The 19285-nt window shown below is 48.9% G+C and overlaps 1 protein-coding gene across 8 annotated transcripts in view; it reads right to left on the minus strand.

Annotated features, from left to right (window-relative positions):
• nr5a2 (nuclear receptor subfamily 5, group A, member 2) overlaps positions 1-16759 on the minus strand; it is a 289477-nt gene extending 272718 nt beyond the window's left edge. The window contains exons 1-4 of one of the 8 annotated variants that reach the window (XM_072511429.1): positions 16486-16759; positions 11512-11640; positions 6310-6428; positions 4271-4412 (exon numbers count right to left, since the gene is read on the minus strand). In XM_072511429.1, coding sequence (XP_072367530.1) covers positions 4271-4412; positions 6310-6428; positions 11512-11640; positions 16486-16549 — 454 coding nt within the window. In that variant the 5' untranslated portion in view covers positions 16550-16759. Of the gene's footprint in view, positions 1-4270; positions 4413-6309; positions 6429-6908; positions 7059-7813; positions 8201-11511; positions 11937-16485 lie in introns of those variants that run through there. The other 7 variants (XM_072511426.1, XM_072511432.1, XM_072511431.1 and 4 more) reach the window with 7 other exon arrangements.
• Positions 16760-19285: the final 2526 nt, after the last annotated feature.

The raw sequence follows: 19285 nt of genomic DNA on the forward strand, positions 1-19285 counted from the left end.
TGGTCTCTGTCACAGTAGTGTCTGTCACCACTGAGAACATCTAACAGCTACTGAAATATTCCGACTGAGCCAGTTTTGGCTATTGGTGACTAAAGAAAAACAGGAACCTCTGACAGCTATATGACATGTTGAGACTGCTGTGACTTATAGTTGAGGTTACAATTGGAGCATTTTATCTTTGGGATTAGTGCCACATTAAAAATTTATTACAAACCTTGTGTATCCATTATAAGAACTTTTGACAATTAGAGGTTCAAACCTACATGGTAGAATGCAGACCAGTAACTAATTGTGAATACCCTTGGGAAAACATTCTTGGCTTCATGATGTCTGGTCAAGTGCTTGCATTTATGTGCCTATAATAAGTGTGTTCATTTGTTTGCAATATATATTTGCCATCAAAACATCTCAGAATTTTGCAGTGGTCGAGTCTAAATAAAAAATTTGACTCCAATTGTAGGGTGATTGGAGTCATTTTAATTTTTAATTCAGTCGCATATTTAACTTTGAATGATCTCCATTAAAAGCCTGTTTAAAAATGCCGTCATTACACAGTAAAATACATGCTAGTCCTGGCAGCAGCCTGAACCATGGAAACACTGATAGAACCATTTCAATAGCTGTCTCTTTGATATCCAGTATGTTCATTCCTGTAACAGGACATGCCTTTTATTAAATTTGATCATGGGATTTGGGCATCGCTGGCTGGGCCAGCATTTATTGGCCCATTCCTGAGGGCATTTAAGAATCAACCACATTGCTATGGATCTGGAGTCACATGTAGGCCAGACCAGGTAAGGACGACAGATTGCCTTCACTAAAGGGCATTAGTGAATGGGTTTTTACAACAATGGTTTCATTATCATCACTAGATTTAATTGAATTTGAATTTCACCATCTGATTTGATCCCAACTCCCCAGAGCATCATCATGGATCTCTGGATTACAAGTCCAGTGACAATACCACTACACCACTGCCTCTCCTGCCTGCATGGTGAAATAATACGAAGCTCATATAATGCAGTTTGTATGAGATTTTTAAATCAAAATCTCTCGCAAATAGTCCTAAATTTTTAACATTTGTTTAAATCTATTTGTTTCGGGAATTTACAGAAGAATTATTTTGAATGGTTCTGAGCACAAAAGTCTAAACTGACACTCCAGTGCAACGCGGAGGGAGCGCCACACTGCCATAGATGCCATTCCTCCCAGGTGGTAGCGATAGATCCAGTGACAGTAATTTGAAGAAAGGCAGGAGAGCTACCCTCAATATCCTAGCCAACATTTACCCCTCAATCAGCATCACAAAATGGGATTAATCTGGTCATTGTCACATTGCAGTGTGTGGGATCTTGTTGTGTGCAAATAGGCTGCTGCGCTACATCACAACAATGACTACACTCCAAAGGTAATCTTTGGCTGTAAAATGCTTTGGGACACACTCTGTTTGTGAAAAGCACTATTTAAATGCAAGGCTTTCTGACTCTACTTATTCATGAATAAACTGTCAAACTATGCAAGATAGGTATTATGTTGGACGCAAAGATTTACAGGTACAAGTGGCCATTTGAAGACAATGATGAATTACAACCACAAATAACTCTAGAAGTGTTTGTGACGCGCATCCTTGATTCCATAAATACTTCAGGGTTAAATGCAATTAACTGAAGTTAGATTGATGTCAAATGATGTGTATTGATATGGATTGAAGTGGGGATTGCAGAAAAATATAGAGTTTTAAACTGGCATTGTCTCATGAGTGAGGTAGTTGTGGGGAAAGTTGCAGATAGCTTTATAGGAATGGGGAGTGATAGGTCAGATTAACTAACATACAGGGTGTGTCGGGAGCACTCCTGTCAGTGAACCAGAAGGCCCTGGGTTCACAGACCCCTCCAGCATTTGAAAATGGCACCGGGGAACATTCACAATGTAGCCGATCAGCTGATGAACCCCTTCAATACTTCACACTGTCCTCCAAAGAGTGGGACTAAACAGGGCAAGCATAAATAATATATTATGTAGTGTGATGAGGAAGCACACTGAGTTAAAATGTCCTTCACGTGGAATGACAAAGTAAATGTATTTGTGAGAATGTCCTCACATTAAGATTTTTTTTTTAGCAAAACTAGAAACGTTGACAAAACTATATGTATATCCTCTACCCAGAGAAAATGGACAATAAACATTCACGCCCCATGGTGCAGCGCAGTTTGGGCCGGAGAGGATGGTTAAATTGATGCAGAAAGAAAGCGGACACAGCACATTGGAATGGCCTGATGTGGAAAAGAGATTGTGCCAAGGTACAGGAAGATGTGGGTGACTTCCGAGTGACGACGGTTTGGTAGAGCTCATGGAAATGAGGCGATCCGTTATAATGTCGGTTGATTTTGAGTGTGAGAACTGACATTTGTTTTCAGAATCCATTTAAAAGAACGGAATTCGGTTTCTGGTCCTTTCCTGTACAGCGATCATTCCTAGCTGATTCTGATTGGCGGACTAGAGGCTAGAGATATAATTTAAATAATAACAGGATCTAACATTCAGAAGTTCACTGTCCAAAATCGATTTCCTTTCATTTGTGTGAGCCTTCCAGCTTGCGATTCTCATCTATCCTGGAGGCGATTCTTCGACAACAGTACATGTCCATAGCACAATTAGCCCCGGACTTCTGTCCTGAATGGGTCAGTCAGCTCCCAGCCTGCTTCATCCTGAGGTTACCTTATCCAGAGGGCTGGCTGGTGGGGACGATCCAAATAGCTTCGGCATTCCTTGGGACAGCAATTAAAGAGCGGGAAGACTTGGAAGGGGAAACGGTTTAGGCTGCAGGTAAGGCAGGATCAGATTGAGCGGCCGTGTTCGGGCACAATTTTACAGGGGAGTAGAGGCTGTCTGTCAGCCACGGGAACATCTCCCAATATTGCCGTTGAAAGGAGCGCGGGAGAAAAATCGGCAGCAAAAAAATGGCAGCCGAAAGGGGAAATAAAGTTAATGAAAAAGGGCAACACTCTGTTCGTATTAGCAAATTCCGACAAACTAATACCCTGGATGTTATTGTGACATTGGATTTCTTATTAATTATAACGCGCGAAAGTGCATCAGTATACTTTTATCAATTCCATTACAGAAGGATTAAAAGACCTTTTCAGGAATCGGTACCAGTTGAAATATTTGTTAAGTATATATCCATCGGCACAATGGCATTCTGAAGTGGGCGGCACAGTCAGTCGCTCAACTTCCAAATGAGCAATTCAGCTGCTTCAGTTGGGCGGTGAGATTGAATGAGTGGGGATGGACAGCGAGCCGCACACTGCAGGGACTGCACTGTCACTTTCCCAGTCAGCATGGGAGTAGACACATGGTCAAGTTACAATGAGTCCGGACAGTTTGCAAATGATTCTGACCCCATAGGCTGCAGAATAGTAAGTGGAAACTACTGCACAAATGCCCTGAAATTAACAAGAATTTACAGCAATGCCTTCAACTGCTGATATAGGACGTTCACACAATTAGATCTATATGTATATATTATATCTAGTTGTGTGCACGTTGAAGACAGTACGTGTTGGTTCCAACTGTTGTTTGACATCGCTACTTTATTACTAATTGGGCGCTATCATTGAACAATCTGTGTGAATTCCGTTTAGTTTTTTTGAAATCAGGTAACATACTGATTTGTTGATTTGGTTAAAATCAGTTTGAGTTGTTTTTTTCTCAATTGATTTTCGGTTTCTGGGTAACTCCCGTGGCCACCTGTCGAACCAGTCAGAATACAAAGTCCCTCGGAGTTATTTTCTGCACTGTCATGAAAGGTTTAGTCGCGAACCCGCGCCTTGCTATCTGTGATTTTACATTATCAACCCCAACGCCGGGACCTTTTGAGGGAGGGGGAGGTTAAAGCGCTCGTTGTTCCAGTCCTGGGTCAACTACAAGAAGCGAACACAGTGTGTGATTCAGATAACCCGGCTTTCCTGTGCTTGCTGTGGACTTGCCAACATAATTCAACTTCACAGCTAGATGCTGAACAATATCATCGAAAGCCGGCGCTAAGGGCACGCTCTGTCCAACCCTGCACATGGCTGAATATTTCAAATCAAATCAAACTCGAGTTGTGTCCGCATTGGATGTCTTGACATAGGTTTTACCCAAATTGTTTTACTTAACCCTTCCTCTGCTGTCTGGAGTGTGTCCCGGGAAAGTCAATTCATTCTAAACCCCTTCATCAAACAACTGAACCGGCGGCAGAGACACTCAGCCGAAAGTTGTCCCTTACCTTCCAACTTCATCCCGACGTTCAGACATTTTTGGAAGCGGCAATAGGGACATCTTTTCCGCTGTGTCTTGTCGATGGGACAGGTCTGGTTTTCTATACACGTGTACCTTTTGTTATTTTGAACAGTGCGTTTGAAGAAACCCTTAAAACAGAGAGAGGGGGGCATGTAACCAACTCCATATTGTCCCTTCGGTGGGGGAGGAGGGGGGGGGGGGGAGGGGTTGTTAAATAAAACGCTGACCCAGCCCGAGAATCAGCCCCAACCGCCCTCGCTGGAGGAGCGCCTCGCCATCACTGGAACAAACCAGCAAGACATTGACCTGCAGAGCATCGCTGCACATTTCATCTGATGCAGTTTGGAGAGCCGTTAGCTGGGATGAGACACCGCGCCGGGAACATGAGCTGTAGGTGCAGCCCCGTCTCCTGAATACCCAGGTTGTGGATAGAATTATCTATTGCAGAACAGTAAACACGGCGGACAAACAGTCTGGCTGTGGGTCTCGGGATGGGTTGTCCCGGACAAGAAAGTCCGCTCAAAGTCGCACCTGAGGAAGGTTCTATCAAATTCAGCCCTGTCTCTGGCAGCTGCTCCCGATTTCCACTTTCGCCACAGCCCAGTGGGGTGGATTATACATTGAGGTGGATGGGGTGAGTTGGGAGGTCCGGGTTCCCCCAGTGGGGTGGGAGATACATTGAGGGGGATGGGGTGAGTTGGGAGGTCCGGGTTCCCCCAGTGGGGTGGGAGATACATTGAGGGGGATGGGGTGAGTTGGGAGGTCCGGGTTCCCCCAGTGGGGTGGGAGATACAGTGAGGGGGATGGGGTGAGCTGGGAGGTCCAGGTCCCTCTCCCCCAAGTGGGGTGGGTGATACATTGAGGGGGATGGGGTGAGTTGGTAGGTCCAGGTCCCCCTCCCCCTGGTGGGGTGGGAGATACATTGAGGGGGATGGAGTGAGCTGGAAGGTCCAGGTCCCCCTCCCCCCAGTGGGATGGGGATACATTGAGGGGGATGGGGTGAGTTGGGAGGTCCAGGTCTCTCCCCCAGTGGGGTGGGAGATACATTGAGGGGGATGGGGTGAGCGGGGAGGTCCAGGTCTCTCCCCCAGTGGGGTGGGGGATACATTGAGGGGGATGGGGTGAGCTGGGAGATCCAGTTCCCCCTCCCCCCAGTGGGGTGCGGGATACATTGAGGGGGATGGGGTGAGCTGGGAGATCCAGTTCCACCTCCCCCAGTGGGGTGGGGATACATTGAGGGGGATGGGGTGAGCTGGGAGGCCTGGGTCCTCCCAGTGGGGTGGGGGACACATTGAGGGGGATGGGGTGAGCTGGGAGATCCAGTTCCCCCTCCCCCAGTGGGGTGGGGATACATTGAGGGGGATGGGGTGAGCTGGGAGATCCAGTTCCCCCTCCCCCCAGTGGGGTGGGGTACATTGAGGGGGATGGGGTGAGCTGGGAGATCCAGTTCCCCCTCCCCCCAGTTGGGTGGGAGATATATTGAGGGGGATGGGGTGAACTGGGAGGTCCGGGTCCCCCTCCCCCCAGTGCGGTGGGAGATACATTGAGGGGGATAGGGTGAGCTGGGAGGTCCGGGTCCCCCTCCGCCCAGTGGGGTGGGAGATACATTGAGGGGGATGGGGTGAGCTGGGAGGTCCGGGTCCCCCTCCGCCCAGTGGGGTGGGAGATACATTGAGGGGGATGGGGTAAGCTGGGAGGTCCAGGCCTCTCCTCCCCCCGGCCGGGGCACCATCCCCCGAAATGAGTGCAGAAGAAGCGGCCAGGCGACTGGACACAAAGAGTCAAAGCTTCTTCCACAGTTAGAGCTGGGGAGCAGAAAGTTGCCAAAAGGAGAAATAGAGTTTGGATTAAAAGTGTGTTAAAATAGACCAAATGCTGGGCGGGGGGAGGGGTGGGGTGGGTAGCTGCACAAATGCGACCTGTCCTGCCAACCCCGCCCCGCCCCCCCCCCCCCCCCCCCCCGCCCGGAGCACGCCGAGGGCCAAGCCGCAAGGTGCGGCGGAGAATGGAGCCAGCGGCACTAACCTTGCAGCTCTCACAGGTGAGCAGGCCGTAGTGGTAGCCCGAGACTTTGTCACCGCAAACGGGGCACAACTCGTCCAAATCCTCATCGTAGGCATACTCCATCATCTTAAACTGGGTGGCTGCGGAGAGGGAAGAACAGCACTCTTCTTCAGAAAGCACAATGTGTGCAAACACACAGGCACACACACACAGACAAGTCAATTGTAATGACACCGCGCCGGGGTGTAAATCAGTTCCGCTATAAATACAGCATCGATCCGGAGTCCGGGTTGGAAGGGGGATGCACACGCGGTTTATTTATTCCCTTCCCTCCAGACACTTAAGAACTTGGGAGCATCTAATATCCGAAATGATGGGAGTGGAGGGAGGAAGCGATTGGATGGGAGGGAGGGGGGTGGGAGGGGAGGGGGATATTTTTTAACCTCAAGCTGACCGGGGGGGGGGGGGGGGGCGGTTGTCATGACCATTTACAAAAAAATAAAAGGTTTACTGACCATCGCATAACAAGAGCTGGAATCTTAACACAGTTTTTTACTGATAGAAAGCAGGCGGAGAGAGGAAGGAAAAGTAACCAAAACGTGCATGTAATGGTAACGCACCTTGTGAAACTGACTGACAAAAACGGGTGGGTCCTTTTTGTTTCAACACTAAAGCTCGTCAATTTCAGGTCACTTTCAAGAATTCAAATTCGTGCAAAGTTGTTTTGACTCTCAGACTGACTTATGCGCTTGGCATCAGCGGATAGGTGACTGCAATAAAATGTAAATAACTATTGAGAGAAACTTTATGGGGACGAATCATTCGCGAAATTCAGACAGCTGCTCAAAGAGGATTCTTTTGCTGTTCGTACGGTTCACTCGGGGCCTGCGCCCCTGCACAGGACAAGGGGGGGTTGACGCCCTTTGGGAGAATATATATACAAAACGATCCCAGAGTGGAATTTACCTACGGCGCTCTCGATAGATGGAGGCGAGCGACAACTTGGGTTGAGGGAATTGAAACCATACAGATCCCGCCTGACTGCTAACCAAACTCTGCAATATTAAACTTTAAAACCATTCCCTCACGCTTGTTTTTTTAAACACATTATTTTGTTGATTGATTATCAGCTTGAGGCGGGATCTAAATTCTCACTAATTCCTATTTGATCTCCCTACACGTTCCTCAGTATCGAAAAGTCACTCTGGAAGATTCTGCAGGCTAATTCAGACTGAAAGTTGAACACGGCAAACCTGTGCATTTTTCGACGTGCCGTTCGCCTTGGTAGCGCTGTGCTCATTCTCATATTGGGTTGCCTGACATTTATTTAACTTGTTTATGGCGAACACATTTTTAAAAGTAGAAGCTTACCTTTAATTGCCTTTATTATAAAGGGACAGAACCTCAATCTTTAATAAAAACCCTTCTTTCTACACTTGCCAGGGTCCCGCCTTTGAGGTCTTCCTCTCTAAATGCTGGAACCTCACTGTTAAAGAGCCCTTATTAAAAGCCAGCCGAATCTCACCTTTTAAGGCCCATCAGAACCCGCCGTCACACAAAAGAAACAGCGAAAAGTCGAACAGCATCACCCCGGCCACAAGACTGGACCAATAAAATATCTCAGAGAGACGCGTCCGGGTGGAGGGGGGAGTTGGAAATATTGAGATTTGTCCTGTGTCTACTTGCTTGGCTGCAGTGCCAGAGACTGTCTGGAATTTAGCTCACTGTCAGGTCAGGACACTGGATCACTTACAAAATGCAACCAGAGGAAGCGTCGCTGGATTTGAAAGACAAGTCACGGTCCATAAAATAGATCTTTTTGTTGATGTTGCTCACATCACATCTAACATTTCCCATTGCATCTCTGAGCGGAAAGCATGTCATTGCCGACCATTCGACGTGCAGATCACAACAAGAACAAGTCCACTGCCTCCGCTGTGTATGAACGATTGTCCGGTTTCAGCAGAATGCATTTTCTTTGAAAACACCTCGCTAGAGATTTCTATTTACTGACCCCCCCCCCCCCCCGCCCCCTCCGAACCCCAACCGTTGCAAATTAGCAGGGCTGTGCTGGACTGGACGAGTGTTGACTGCTGTTATTGATCAGAAACTGATTATTGGGCCGGGGGAAAGAGAGAAGAATCCTTCAGCAAAACTTTGCCCCAACGAGATCTGCCAAGCCCCTGAGCTGGAAGACTTACAAACAGATGTGTGTACATCCACACATGTACACCTCTTAGGTGTGAGGTGTGAAATGTCCAGACAGAGGGAAATATGTCGATGCTCCCTGTAATTACTGAAATATTCGATGGTAAACGGGTCTAATCCTTTCCTTCGGGCTGTGTTGATGGTTTCAAAGTTCACATTCCTTAAGAAGCTGTTTCTCTCTCTCTCTTTTGGAAAGATGAAATGTTAACTCGGTGCTTTCCTCCGAGTGGCTTCGACAACCAAAAACAATAAAAAGTTAAAACTGCCGCTGGACTTGTGGGCTCATCTGAGGAGTTTGAGATGAGAAAGCAGCGGCGGGTTCTGTCGGAGATGGCGCCTGTCCCATCCGCCAGGACCACTCCTGGCCGTTCTAATGTGCAAAATTAATGTCCAGCAAGACCGCTTCGATCTCACAAAGCAGATCACCCTCGCCTGAAGGAGGAGGTTCCACATTAGGAAGTGGCACAACACGGGAGAATCGAGAAACGATCCACTCCTTCCCCAACACCCAATTTGGGGATTTAAAAAAAAAGTGTCAATGGCAGACTTGATTGGGATTCAGCGGGGCGGCGCTTCGTTTTCTAAGATAGATAACCCCCTTTGCTGCTGCCTAGGCTATTTACAGAACTATGTGAGCTGCTCTATTCCTGGGTCTCGTTATTTATATGCTTATTGTAATATTCTGAATTAAAGTGGTTGGAATAACACACATGCGCACGTGTACCCCGCCAGACAGGTGCTTTCTGGAGCTGCGAGCAAGCTGGGCTGACTATCCGGGCCAGGCTCTGCAAAGGCAGACACTCCCGGGCCAGGCTCTGCAAAGGCAGACTGTCCCAGGCCAGGCTCTGCAAAGGCAGACTGTCCCAGGCCAGGCTCTGCAAAGGCAGACTGTCCCAGGCCAGGCTCTGCAAAGGCATACTCTCCCAGGCCAGGCTCTGCAAAGGCAGACACTCCCGGGCCAGGCTCTGCAAAGGCAGACTCTCCCAGGCCAGGCTCTGCAAAGGCAGACACTCCCAGGCCAGGCTCTGCAAAGGCAGACACTCCCAGACCAGGCTCTGCGAAGGCAGTAACTCCCAGACCAGGCTCTGCAAAGGCAGTAACTCCCAGACCAGGCTCTGCAAAGGCAGTAACTCCCAGACCAGGCTCTGCAAAGGCAGAGACTCCCAGACCAGGCTCTGCAAAGGCAGAGACTCCCAGACCAGGCTCTGCAAAGGCAGACACTCCCGGGCCAGGCTCTGCGAAGGCAGTAACTCCCAGGCCAGGCTCTGCAAAGGCAGACACTCCCAGGCCCCGGGCCTTTCCCACTATTCCCTGGAATTCCAGCGGGTGGACTCAGCTCGCGGAAGGTCTAAAGTAAAAGTCCAACTGCTCACACTGCGAAGGGAAGAGAAAGTCAGCAGCAATATGATGATATGTGCGAGGAGACTGAAGAGAAATAACATACTTGGTGTCAGCAAAGGGGAACATGCCGAGAAGGAGAGGGGGTAAATCATTCCTTGGTTTGTGAGCGGGCATGATGAGATTCTGCTGCAGTTCTGACCAGGCAGGATCATTCAAACACAGCGTTAAACACACAGGTCAAAACGCCAGGCCAGGGGTGAAGAGGAATTCAAGACGTTGTCTGGTTTGGGTGAACATAGTCAATGAGGTGGCCGCGCTACCGGAGACAGTAAGCCTTCAGTCTCTGTCATTGAGCAGTGTGGTGAGGACGGGTTGAAGCAATGTGTTCTTACAGAAAGTCCCGGTTTGCTTCATAAACAGGACAATCCGGAGTGTCCCATAGAAAGTCCCCATTCCAGTTCCCAGTGCAGTCGCTCCAAGTCCAGCCCCGGAGAAGTGAGCTCTTCGCCATGGGGACGGGGGGGAGGCGACTTAAACCCCGGTCATTTACACACAGATTAAGGGGCGGGCGGGGGGGGGGGGGGGGGTGCCTGGAAGTGTCAGCGGATCGAGCCATGAATTACAGGGCGATTAAATAAAAGACGAAACTGACGGTTGTGTGGCTGTACCTTCGGCCTGGGGACAAGATCACGAAACGCGCATACACTTTTAGTTCCAACTGATCCAAGCTGGCCAAGGAAGCAAAGAGAGACACATTTCCCTGTCTGTGTCAATGAACATTTCAGGTCAAATTCATACCGAATTGGGATTGTTTTCTTTTACATTTCAGAAACATTGCACTGGTCTGTTCCATGACTCTCTGGCCCTGATTTAAAGGTCTACATACTGTGGGCCTGCTCAGTAGATGGGATTGTGCTAACCGGCTATTTCACAGGCCAATATGAGGTGCGTCCATCCAGCCCCGTGTACAGCTTTGAGCGGTGACGCTTTTGACAAAATGACATTTGAACCTCCATGAAACTACACAAAGTTCCTTCCGCTTTTGCTGTGAAATTGGTTATCCAAGTGCATCCTTTCTCGATAACCCTGAACTATCTGCCCCCCCCCCCCTCACTCTGAACGGCGGAGAAAAGATTTACGTGCGCTGTCTGCAACCTGAGCTCGAACATCAGGTCTAAAACCAGCCTGACACTTCTCATCTCAGGAATTAACAGACATTTACTCCACCCTCACAGAGAGAGGGGAGAGAAATGAACTTTTTGAGTTAGTGAAATTGTCAGTTTGTAAAGGGAGCTGTGAGTGTGCAATTACACCAGAGCAAATGCACAGGAACATCAACTCAGTCAATACAGCAAGACACGGTTCACCTCACACTAGTCCAAATCCAGTCTCTTGTTTTAACATCGCCGAACTTCTGGACACCTCCCCAGAAAGAAGCCTATCTGCATCATAAAAGCATTGGGATTGACAAGGCACGCAAATAACAACTGTCCTGTTACCCAGTCTTGAGCGAAATGTCTGCACAGCTCCTAACATGTTATAGCTCAAATAGCTGACCCCCCCCCCCCCCCCCACGACCCAACCGGGGGTCGCCCAGAAACCCGGTGTCCTCAGATTAGCGGTTTATTAAATCGATGAACTGACCAGGTTGAGTACAAAACGCAGTTCCCTTACCGTGCATTGTTCCCGGCATCCGACCCCCATGCGAGCGGGTAATAGCAATGGAATCTGCCTCGGCTTTGGGCAGCATGGCACTACTCCCGGCCTGGCTGTGGGGAGACGCTCCGTCCAGTAACCGAAGATCTGAACGGGGAGACACAGAGCGCGATAGAAACAACAGCTTGGCTTGACTTGCAGATGAGATCGAGTGTAACTTCACCGAGCAGTGTGTATGTGTGTGTGTCGCTCTCCCTGTGTCTGTGTCTCTCTGTATGTACCTTTGTGTGTCTCTCTGTATGTGTCTGTCTGTTAGCGTGTGTGGTAGGAAGAGTCAGGACTCATGGCTTGTCCCCCTCCCCCGGGTCAGACTGACATGGACTCATTCTAGTCTGCCTGCTGCATTGAGGGCTTTGCCTGAACTTCAATCTCTCGCTTCCTCTTCACCCGCGCTTTCCCAGCCTTGATTACAAGCGACCTGGAGCCCGCCCACCAATCGGGTCTTCAGCCGGACCGAACGTCAGCTCGAGTGAGCCAATAAAACAACACTAGGTAGCAGGAGCCCCTCCCCCCCTTTCCCGGATAATATCAACATTCTTCCAGAAATAAAGAGTAAGGAAATGAAATGGGAGTAATCCTCCCTGTACTTTACACAGTATCACTGGTATTTCACCACTATCCAATTTGACATCCTCCTGTATGTAGGGCATTGTTATTGTTCCATGTGTCACATCAAATCTTGCAGGAAGTTTTAACAAACTATCCACGCCAGCAAGTAGAATCCTAAAAGATACTTGATATCTATGTTCCCCACAATTCACATAGTGGCCAGAGAGAGAGAGTCAAGTGTGGATCTGACTGATATTGCCAGCAACGGGACCCCAGCTGCTGGCGGGACCCCCAGCCCCAGGCAGGACCCCCAGACCCTGGCGGGACTCCCAGCCCCTGGCGGGACGACAGCGGGAGCCCCAGCCCAAGGCAGGACCCCCAGACCCTGGCGGGACGGCAGCGAGACCCCTAGCCCCAGGCAGGACCCTCAGCTCCTGGCGGGACGGCAACGGGACCCCCAGGCAGGACCCCCCAGCCCCTGGCGGGACGGCAGCGGAACCCCAGTCACTGGTGGGACTCCCAGCCTCTGGCGGGCCCCCAGCCCCTGCCGGGTCGGCAGCGGACCCCCAGCCCCTGGCGGGGCCCCCCAGCCCCAGGCGGGACCCCCAGCCCCTGGCGGGTCTCCCAGCCCCAGGCGGGACCCCCAGCCCCTGGCGGGACGGCAGCGGGACCCCCAGCCCCTGGCAGGGCCCCCCAGCCCCTGGCGGGGCCCCCCAGGCGGGACCCCCAGCCCCTGGCGGGTCTCCCAGCCCCTGGCGGGACGGCAGCGGGACCCCATCCCCTGGCAGGACCCCCAGCCCCAGGCGGGACCCCCAGCCCCTGGCGGGTCTCCCAGCCCCTGGCGGGACGGCAGCGGGATCCCAGCCCCTGGCGGGACCCCCAGCCTCTGGCGGGACGGCAGCGGGACCCCCAGCCCCTGGCGGTACTCGCAGCCCCTGGCGGGACCCCAGCCCCTGGCGGGACTCCCAGCCCCAGGCGGGACCCCCAGCCCCAGGCGGGACCCCCAGCCCCTGGCGGTACTCGCAGCCCCTGGCGGGATGGCAGCGGGGCCCCAGCCCCTGGCGGGACTCCCAGCCTCTGGCGGGATGGCAGCGGGGCCCCAGCCTCTGGCGGGACCCCCAGCCTCTGGCGGGACGGCAGCGGGACCCCCAGCCCCTGGCGGTACTCGCAGCCCCTGGCGGGACCCCCAGCCTCTGGCGGGACGGCAGCGGGACCCCCAGCCCCTGGCGGGATGGCTGCAGAAGGAAGGGTAAGTTGTGAAGTTGGTGGTGGGGTGTGCACAGAAAGCGGCTTCATTTGGTACCACGGGTACCTTGGCCCAACAAGCAAGCAATTTTCAGACGATTTGTATCTGCTATTTCCAAAGGCCGACATTGTCCCGGGTGAATCAAAAGAGAACCTTTGCACCTCGGCATTTCTTAAACAACAGCCCACGGCTCATTTCGTCGATGTGGAACAAGATTAGTTGCAATTAAACAGGAACAGTTTATTTACTTCAACCTGATTCTTTTTATACCCCCACAGTTGGTATTGCAGAATCATTCACGTCATTTAAATTGAATACAAAACAAGCTTTAAATGACATGACAATCATAATAAAATGGTGCGAAATAGCGGGATATTTTGGAGGTATTTCTGGTGTAAATTGGGATTATCAGCCTGTTTATATTACTGTCATTCGATTCTGCACGAATGCAATTTAAAGGACACGGTCCGAGTCAGCTTCGCTTCTTTCCAGACCATCTAAAGAACGGGGTGAGTTGGATTTCCAGAAGGGGCAAAAAAGCCTCTGAGATAGTTGGTGTTTCAGCTTTACAATGACCCTCACAAAAACAACCTCAGACTGCCCGTAAATGTTCCCCAGGCACCGTGTTCCCGACTTATTCCAGTGCACAGCGAGTGAGCTTTGTCATATAAAGAGATGCCCATACAAACTGTTAGTTTGATGAGAAGATACGACGTATTCGATACTGCAACTTTGATCAGTTGGCGCTTCTTCCCTTCAACTTCCCACTCATTCAATGCAGGAAAAGAAACCCCTCAATTCGCTTAAGGGAGAGCTGCCAGTCCGACTGAAGGTCTCTGGCGAGAGCGGAGATGTGACAAGTGCAGGTAAAAAGGGCAGTGGGAAGAGGTGACTGAGCCAGCTTGGGTGGTTTATTGATGGAGCGCTCTTCATTTAAACATCAAATGGCTGGGCTGGCAGGGGAACAAATCCCCAACCTCCAAAATCTCCGTTTGAAAGTTCCAGGAGCTCGTCCTTGACTGTCGAATCTGCAATCCTGATCTTTAATCTGTCAATTGACGGGAGTCGCAACAAACTCCTACATGTATTCCAACCAAACAATCTGGTGTGTTGCTGTCTGCCAGTTCCACTGCAAATGTAATACTAGCCGGAGCGAGTTAGCCCAGATTAAATCCACATTGTCCCTTTGAAAAGCGACCGTCATCAATACTGCCAGTCTATTCTTCACTGCCTGCTGATAGCTCACATGCTTGGAAAGGTCCCCCCCCCCCCCCCCCGTTAATACATTACAGCCAAGTCTCAGGAATTCGCGCACAAATTCAGCAGAGCCAGGAATAAAACACAGGGCAAAATTCAATTATTGCCATTTGCTCGCCTCCCAGGCTTTCTTTTTTACACACTTCATATTTGTATTTACTTATCAGCCCTTTTTTCTCTCGCCTTGTTAAATATATCTATATGATAAAAATACATGACCAATAAGGTGAAGTGAACTGCAATTAGCTGATAACAGGGAAAGCCCATCCTGAATTTGATTAAGATGTTACGTTTTGCCTACTTAAATATATAGCAGTCCAAACCTGTGTCATTACCACACGAGTAAGCCATGTGATTTGGACAGTTGTGTCTGTCACTGATCTATCAGGCTGTCTGTCAACCTGCCCATCCACGCGTCCTTTAATACACTCTCACTACTTCCACAAAGATAGTCGCATAGACCAGTTATCAATCTTACTCCCTGGTAATTCTCAATCATTATTTTAACAATGCTATATCCGCACGGGCCACACCTGCGGAGACCGACATACATCTCCGTTTATTCTTAATTGCTGTTTTCTGAATGTGCCTGTTTTTCTTAAGTTTTCCTACAGCGCGCTGATTCAGCAATTCCTTCTCCCGCACTGACACCAAACTGCCTTTGGAATCTCTATTTGTCGGCTTGACTTCGCTAAAAGCGAACAGGTCGAAATGACTTCGGCCCCGTCCTCAGTAGCGGGTGAGTGGATCCGGCTGCTCTCCCCCTGCGATCACTGGGCCGGGATTCAGGAATCACACGCCTTTCCCAACGCATTTAGCAATACGGGCGATTTGGGAATAGTTTCGGGTTTAGCACGGGGACATACAAGTGTGCAAACCCCCAAACTCAAAGGGAGTATGTTGGGAAATTCAAAGATACACTCGGTGAAAGGAAGCTATATTTGATGTTCATTTTCAATCCCTTCAAAGTGCAGGCGCCAAATGCAACACATCAATAATTTTATACATATGACTGTCCGTGCCTTTTCAGTATACCTTATACTGTCAGGGCACTTCGCCCTGCATAGTTACAACTGGGGAAAGATTGTCTTCAATTGAAATGTTAAAGTACCCGGAGTTCAGGCACAGACCTTGTTCCTTGAGCCAGGCCTGTCCATGACCGGTTCCAGGCCCGTTTAGAAAGAACCCAAGTGCGGTGCAGTTTCCCGGCACAACCACCGACCCACAACGCCTTGGTGCCAGCTCCGCAGCCAGGACCTGGCAAAGGGGGCAGCGTGTGCCCACTCAGACCATCTGGAAAACAATCTTCAGTGTTCCCAGCTGACGGGAGGGAACCCTTCCCGGGGAAGGGGGGCATTATTTCAGGATAATATTTCCCAGGTCCATGGAAAATCTGACAGGGGAATCTTTTAACTGCCTCTGTCGCAGACGGTCCTTATCCTTGAGCTGAACCCTTTTCACTCGGTGGGCCTTTCCGTTTCTAAGAGAAACAAGAATTCTTCGCAGAATTAAGACGTGAACATTTATTCAAATACATCAATAGACCAGGGGATTTAAATAAGCAGAAGCCGCCGACAGGAAGGGACTGAATTTACCAGTTGACAGCCAGATTTCTTTATTAAGTCCCTAGCAACTAGCAGCCTGAAGAGGGGCGAAGTCACCCGTTGCTACATTTCCCATTTTTGGGAGGGGCTTTTCACAGTAACTTCATTTGAAGCCTACTTGTGACAATAAGCGATTTTCATTTCATTTCACTTATTCCCCTGCTTCCACAGCTCACAGCGGGTGTGTGTGAGCTCCACCTTGCCTGGAACATGCCCGAGATCTTTAGATTCCCCCCAGTCTGAACGGCAGCGTTCAACAAATGAAGTCCCACTTACCAAGAGTTCTTGGGTCAGGGGTTGTGGCCGCCTGAGAGTTGCCGAAGGAAGGGCCACTGGACATTATTAGCTGCCAATCTGACGCCCTTGAATGTACAGCTTAAAACATCAAGTGACACAGGCGCGGCTTGTAAACTTTGCCGACCTTGGGACGAGAAGGTGCAGTTTGGTAACCTTCGCAGAAACTGGAATTAAAACATCAGTGCAGATGTGTGGAGGCTGCGCTGCATGTGCCTGGCCGGACTCTGATCAGTGACCTGCAGTGAACCGTGCGCGCCATTACACGCTGCCCTTTAGTGAGAAGGATGGGCAATTGGTGGCTTGCTACAGGCCCAGCATGGCCACATGATGTTGCCCAGGTTGATAAGAAGGCCCTGTTATAAACTGACAAGCAAGCAAGATAAGAACGCTGTTCAGATAACGGCAGATCAATGATTAACTAGGAGAGGAGTGAGAGAAATTGCGGGCCTCCGGCTTCCTCGAGTTTTAGGTGCTGGCAGAGGGTCAAGAGATCACATTCGATGGATAAGTACCTGAGCGAACCGTACTTCGGCATCAGCAAACGAATGCTTTGTGATTCGACCTGTTTGTGTCATTAGCAATCTAGTCAGTGAACTGTAGATATTCCCTTTACTTTAAACACACTTCTGCGGATTCCTGCGAGTCACTTTGATACTAATCCCTTTTTTTTGGTTTGCAAAAATATGATCGGACATTTTGGGTGCAGCATTTTTGTAATTACCTGCTTACTCTTTCAACTGTCGGTCAAAAATACCACTGATGCATGAGGGTTGGAAAAGACACTCTTACACAGAAATGAAAGGGGTCATCAGCAGTGTGTGAGCCTTTCACTTGGTTCATGTTCCGTGTAGTGCACCCATTCTTCCATGTTTCTCATTTCCACCAACATCCCAGAAAGTTACTGAGTGGAGGAACCAAGCGAGGAATACAGAAAAGGAGGCCATGCATGTTCTTCCGCCTGGTATCTGGTGTTGGTGAGGTCCTGGGGAAAAATGCTTTTATTCACTTGACCTTTTGGGAAATTATTTGGGAAAAGGAAGAACATTCTAACAACATCAGGAATTGGATGGAGGGGGGGCGGGGGGTATTGGGAGGGGAAAAGGAAAGAAAATGCTAATTTCAATTGCTAAACACTGGACTGGAAATATTCCCAGGCATTGACTCAGCTCCAGCCTTATTGATCATTCCACACTCATTCACTAAGGCCTAGTTATACATTAAATGGCAAGTACAGTTCTGTCATTGTTCTGGAAAGAGAAAATGTTGCCAACCTTTAAAAATCAAGCATGATACAAAAGAAAACCATGGCTAACTTTACCATACATTTTGTTTTGTTCTGTTTGTTTCAATGTTGTTTAAATTTAGAACTGCTACACATAATTATTAACTTAATCATACATTTTTGCCCCAGTGCTTACTTCCATTGGGTATTTGTTTCTGAACATTTCTATTGAAATGGTGAGTGTTGATGGCATGAGGAAAAATGAGTTTGAGGAGGTGCTGATCTGAACAGGGCGTGAACACACACACACACACAGTTCAAATGTTAAGATATTGGTCAAAACACTTCAGACAAACATCCTACCTAACCAATATCTACTGCAGAACATATACAATCCTTTCTTGCCCGTGGAATGCTTCTGCAAACCGTTTCCCCCTTTTACCTATGCTTAAAACCCAACTATTCTTATATCCTGCATTATATAATCTGGGGCAGGTTAAGTCTCCTCGACATGATATTTTCCAGGTCCCAGCAGTCCAGAGATTACACATGGAGAGCATATTCAACCAGCCCTGCTGGTATTAACACTAGATACCCTCTCAAAAATAAAGAAAATGGAAAAATAAATTCCAGGCTATCCTTGAAAATGAAATGAAAATCCCTTATTGTCACAAGTAGGCTTCAAATGAAGTTACTGTGAAAAGCCCCTAGTCGCCACATTCTGGCGCCTGTTTGGGAAGGCTGGTACGGGAATTGAACCGTGCTGCTGGCCTGCCTTGGTCTGCTTTCAAAGCCAGCGATTTAGCCCTGTGCTAAACAGCCCCTTAAATAGCAAGCATTGGCCTTGTCAATACAAAATCCTGCCAGCTATTGAATGACTCCAGGATTTTGTCTCTACCCTCCTACCTTTTAAAGAATTCCAGGTATTGATCACTCTGTATGAAAAGGTGCTTCCTAATATTAGTCCTATACTTGCTTTTTTTAACCATTTACACCCATTTTCCTTTAAACCACAGTCATAGCTTAACTTGGACTGGCATTCAGGATGTTCCCTTCCAGTCCTATTCCACGTGTCTCTGTTAGCCCTTGCTGATTTAGCTTCTTTCAAAGCTGAGGAGTGTTTCTTTTTACACAACTGAATCCTCCGTCACAAGATCACTGAAACAATGCCATGGTGTATTAGTGTAAGAATGTTAAATGTGTTTTTCTGGAATTCTTCATGCTAATTTTCCAGAAGAGTCCTTAATTCATTTACATGAATAGGTTGATCCCGCCTGATATATTCTAGACTCTTTTGTACACTGCTGCTTATTTTAGGAATATACTTTAGGAAGGATGTCAAAGAGTTGGCAGAGATTTACTGGAGTGGCAATGGAAGTATGAGACTTTAGCTACATGGAGAGACAAAATAAGCTGGGATTGTTCTCCTTAGAGCAGAGAAGGTTAATGGGAAGTTTGACAGAGGTGTTCAAAATAATAAAGGATTTTATGAGGGTAAATAAGAGGAAGATGGCCATTGACAGGAGGGCAGAAATTTAAGGTGATTGACAAAAGAAC

Source organism: Scyliorhinus torazame, chromosome 7, assembly GCF_047496885.1.
Source record: "Scyliorhinus torazame isolate Kashiwa2021f chromosome 7, sScyTor2.1, whole genome shotgun sequence".
Classification (NCBI taxonomy): domain Eukaryota; kingdom Metazoa; phylum Chordata; class Chondrichthyes; order Carcharhiniformes; family Scyliorhinidae; genus Scyliorhinus; species Scyliorhinus torazame.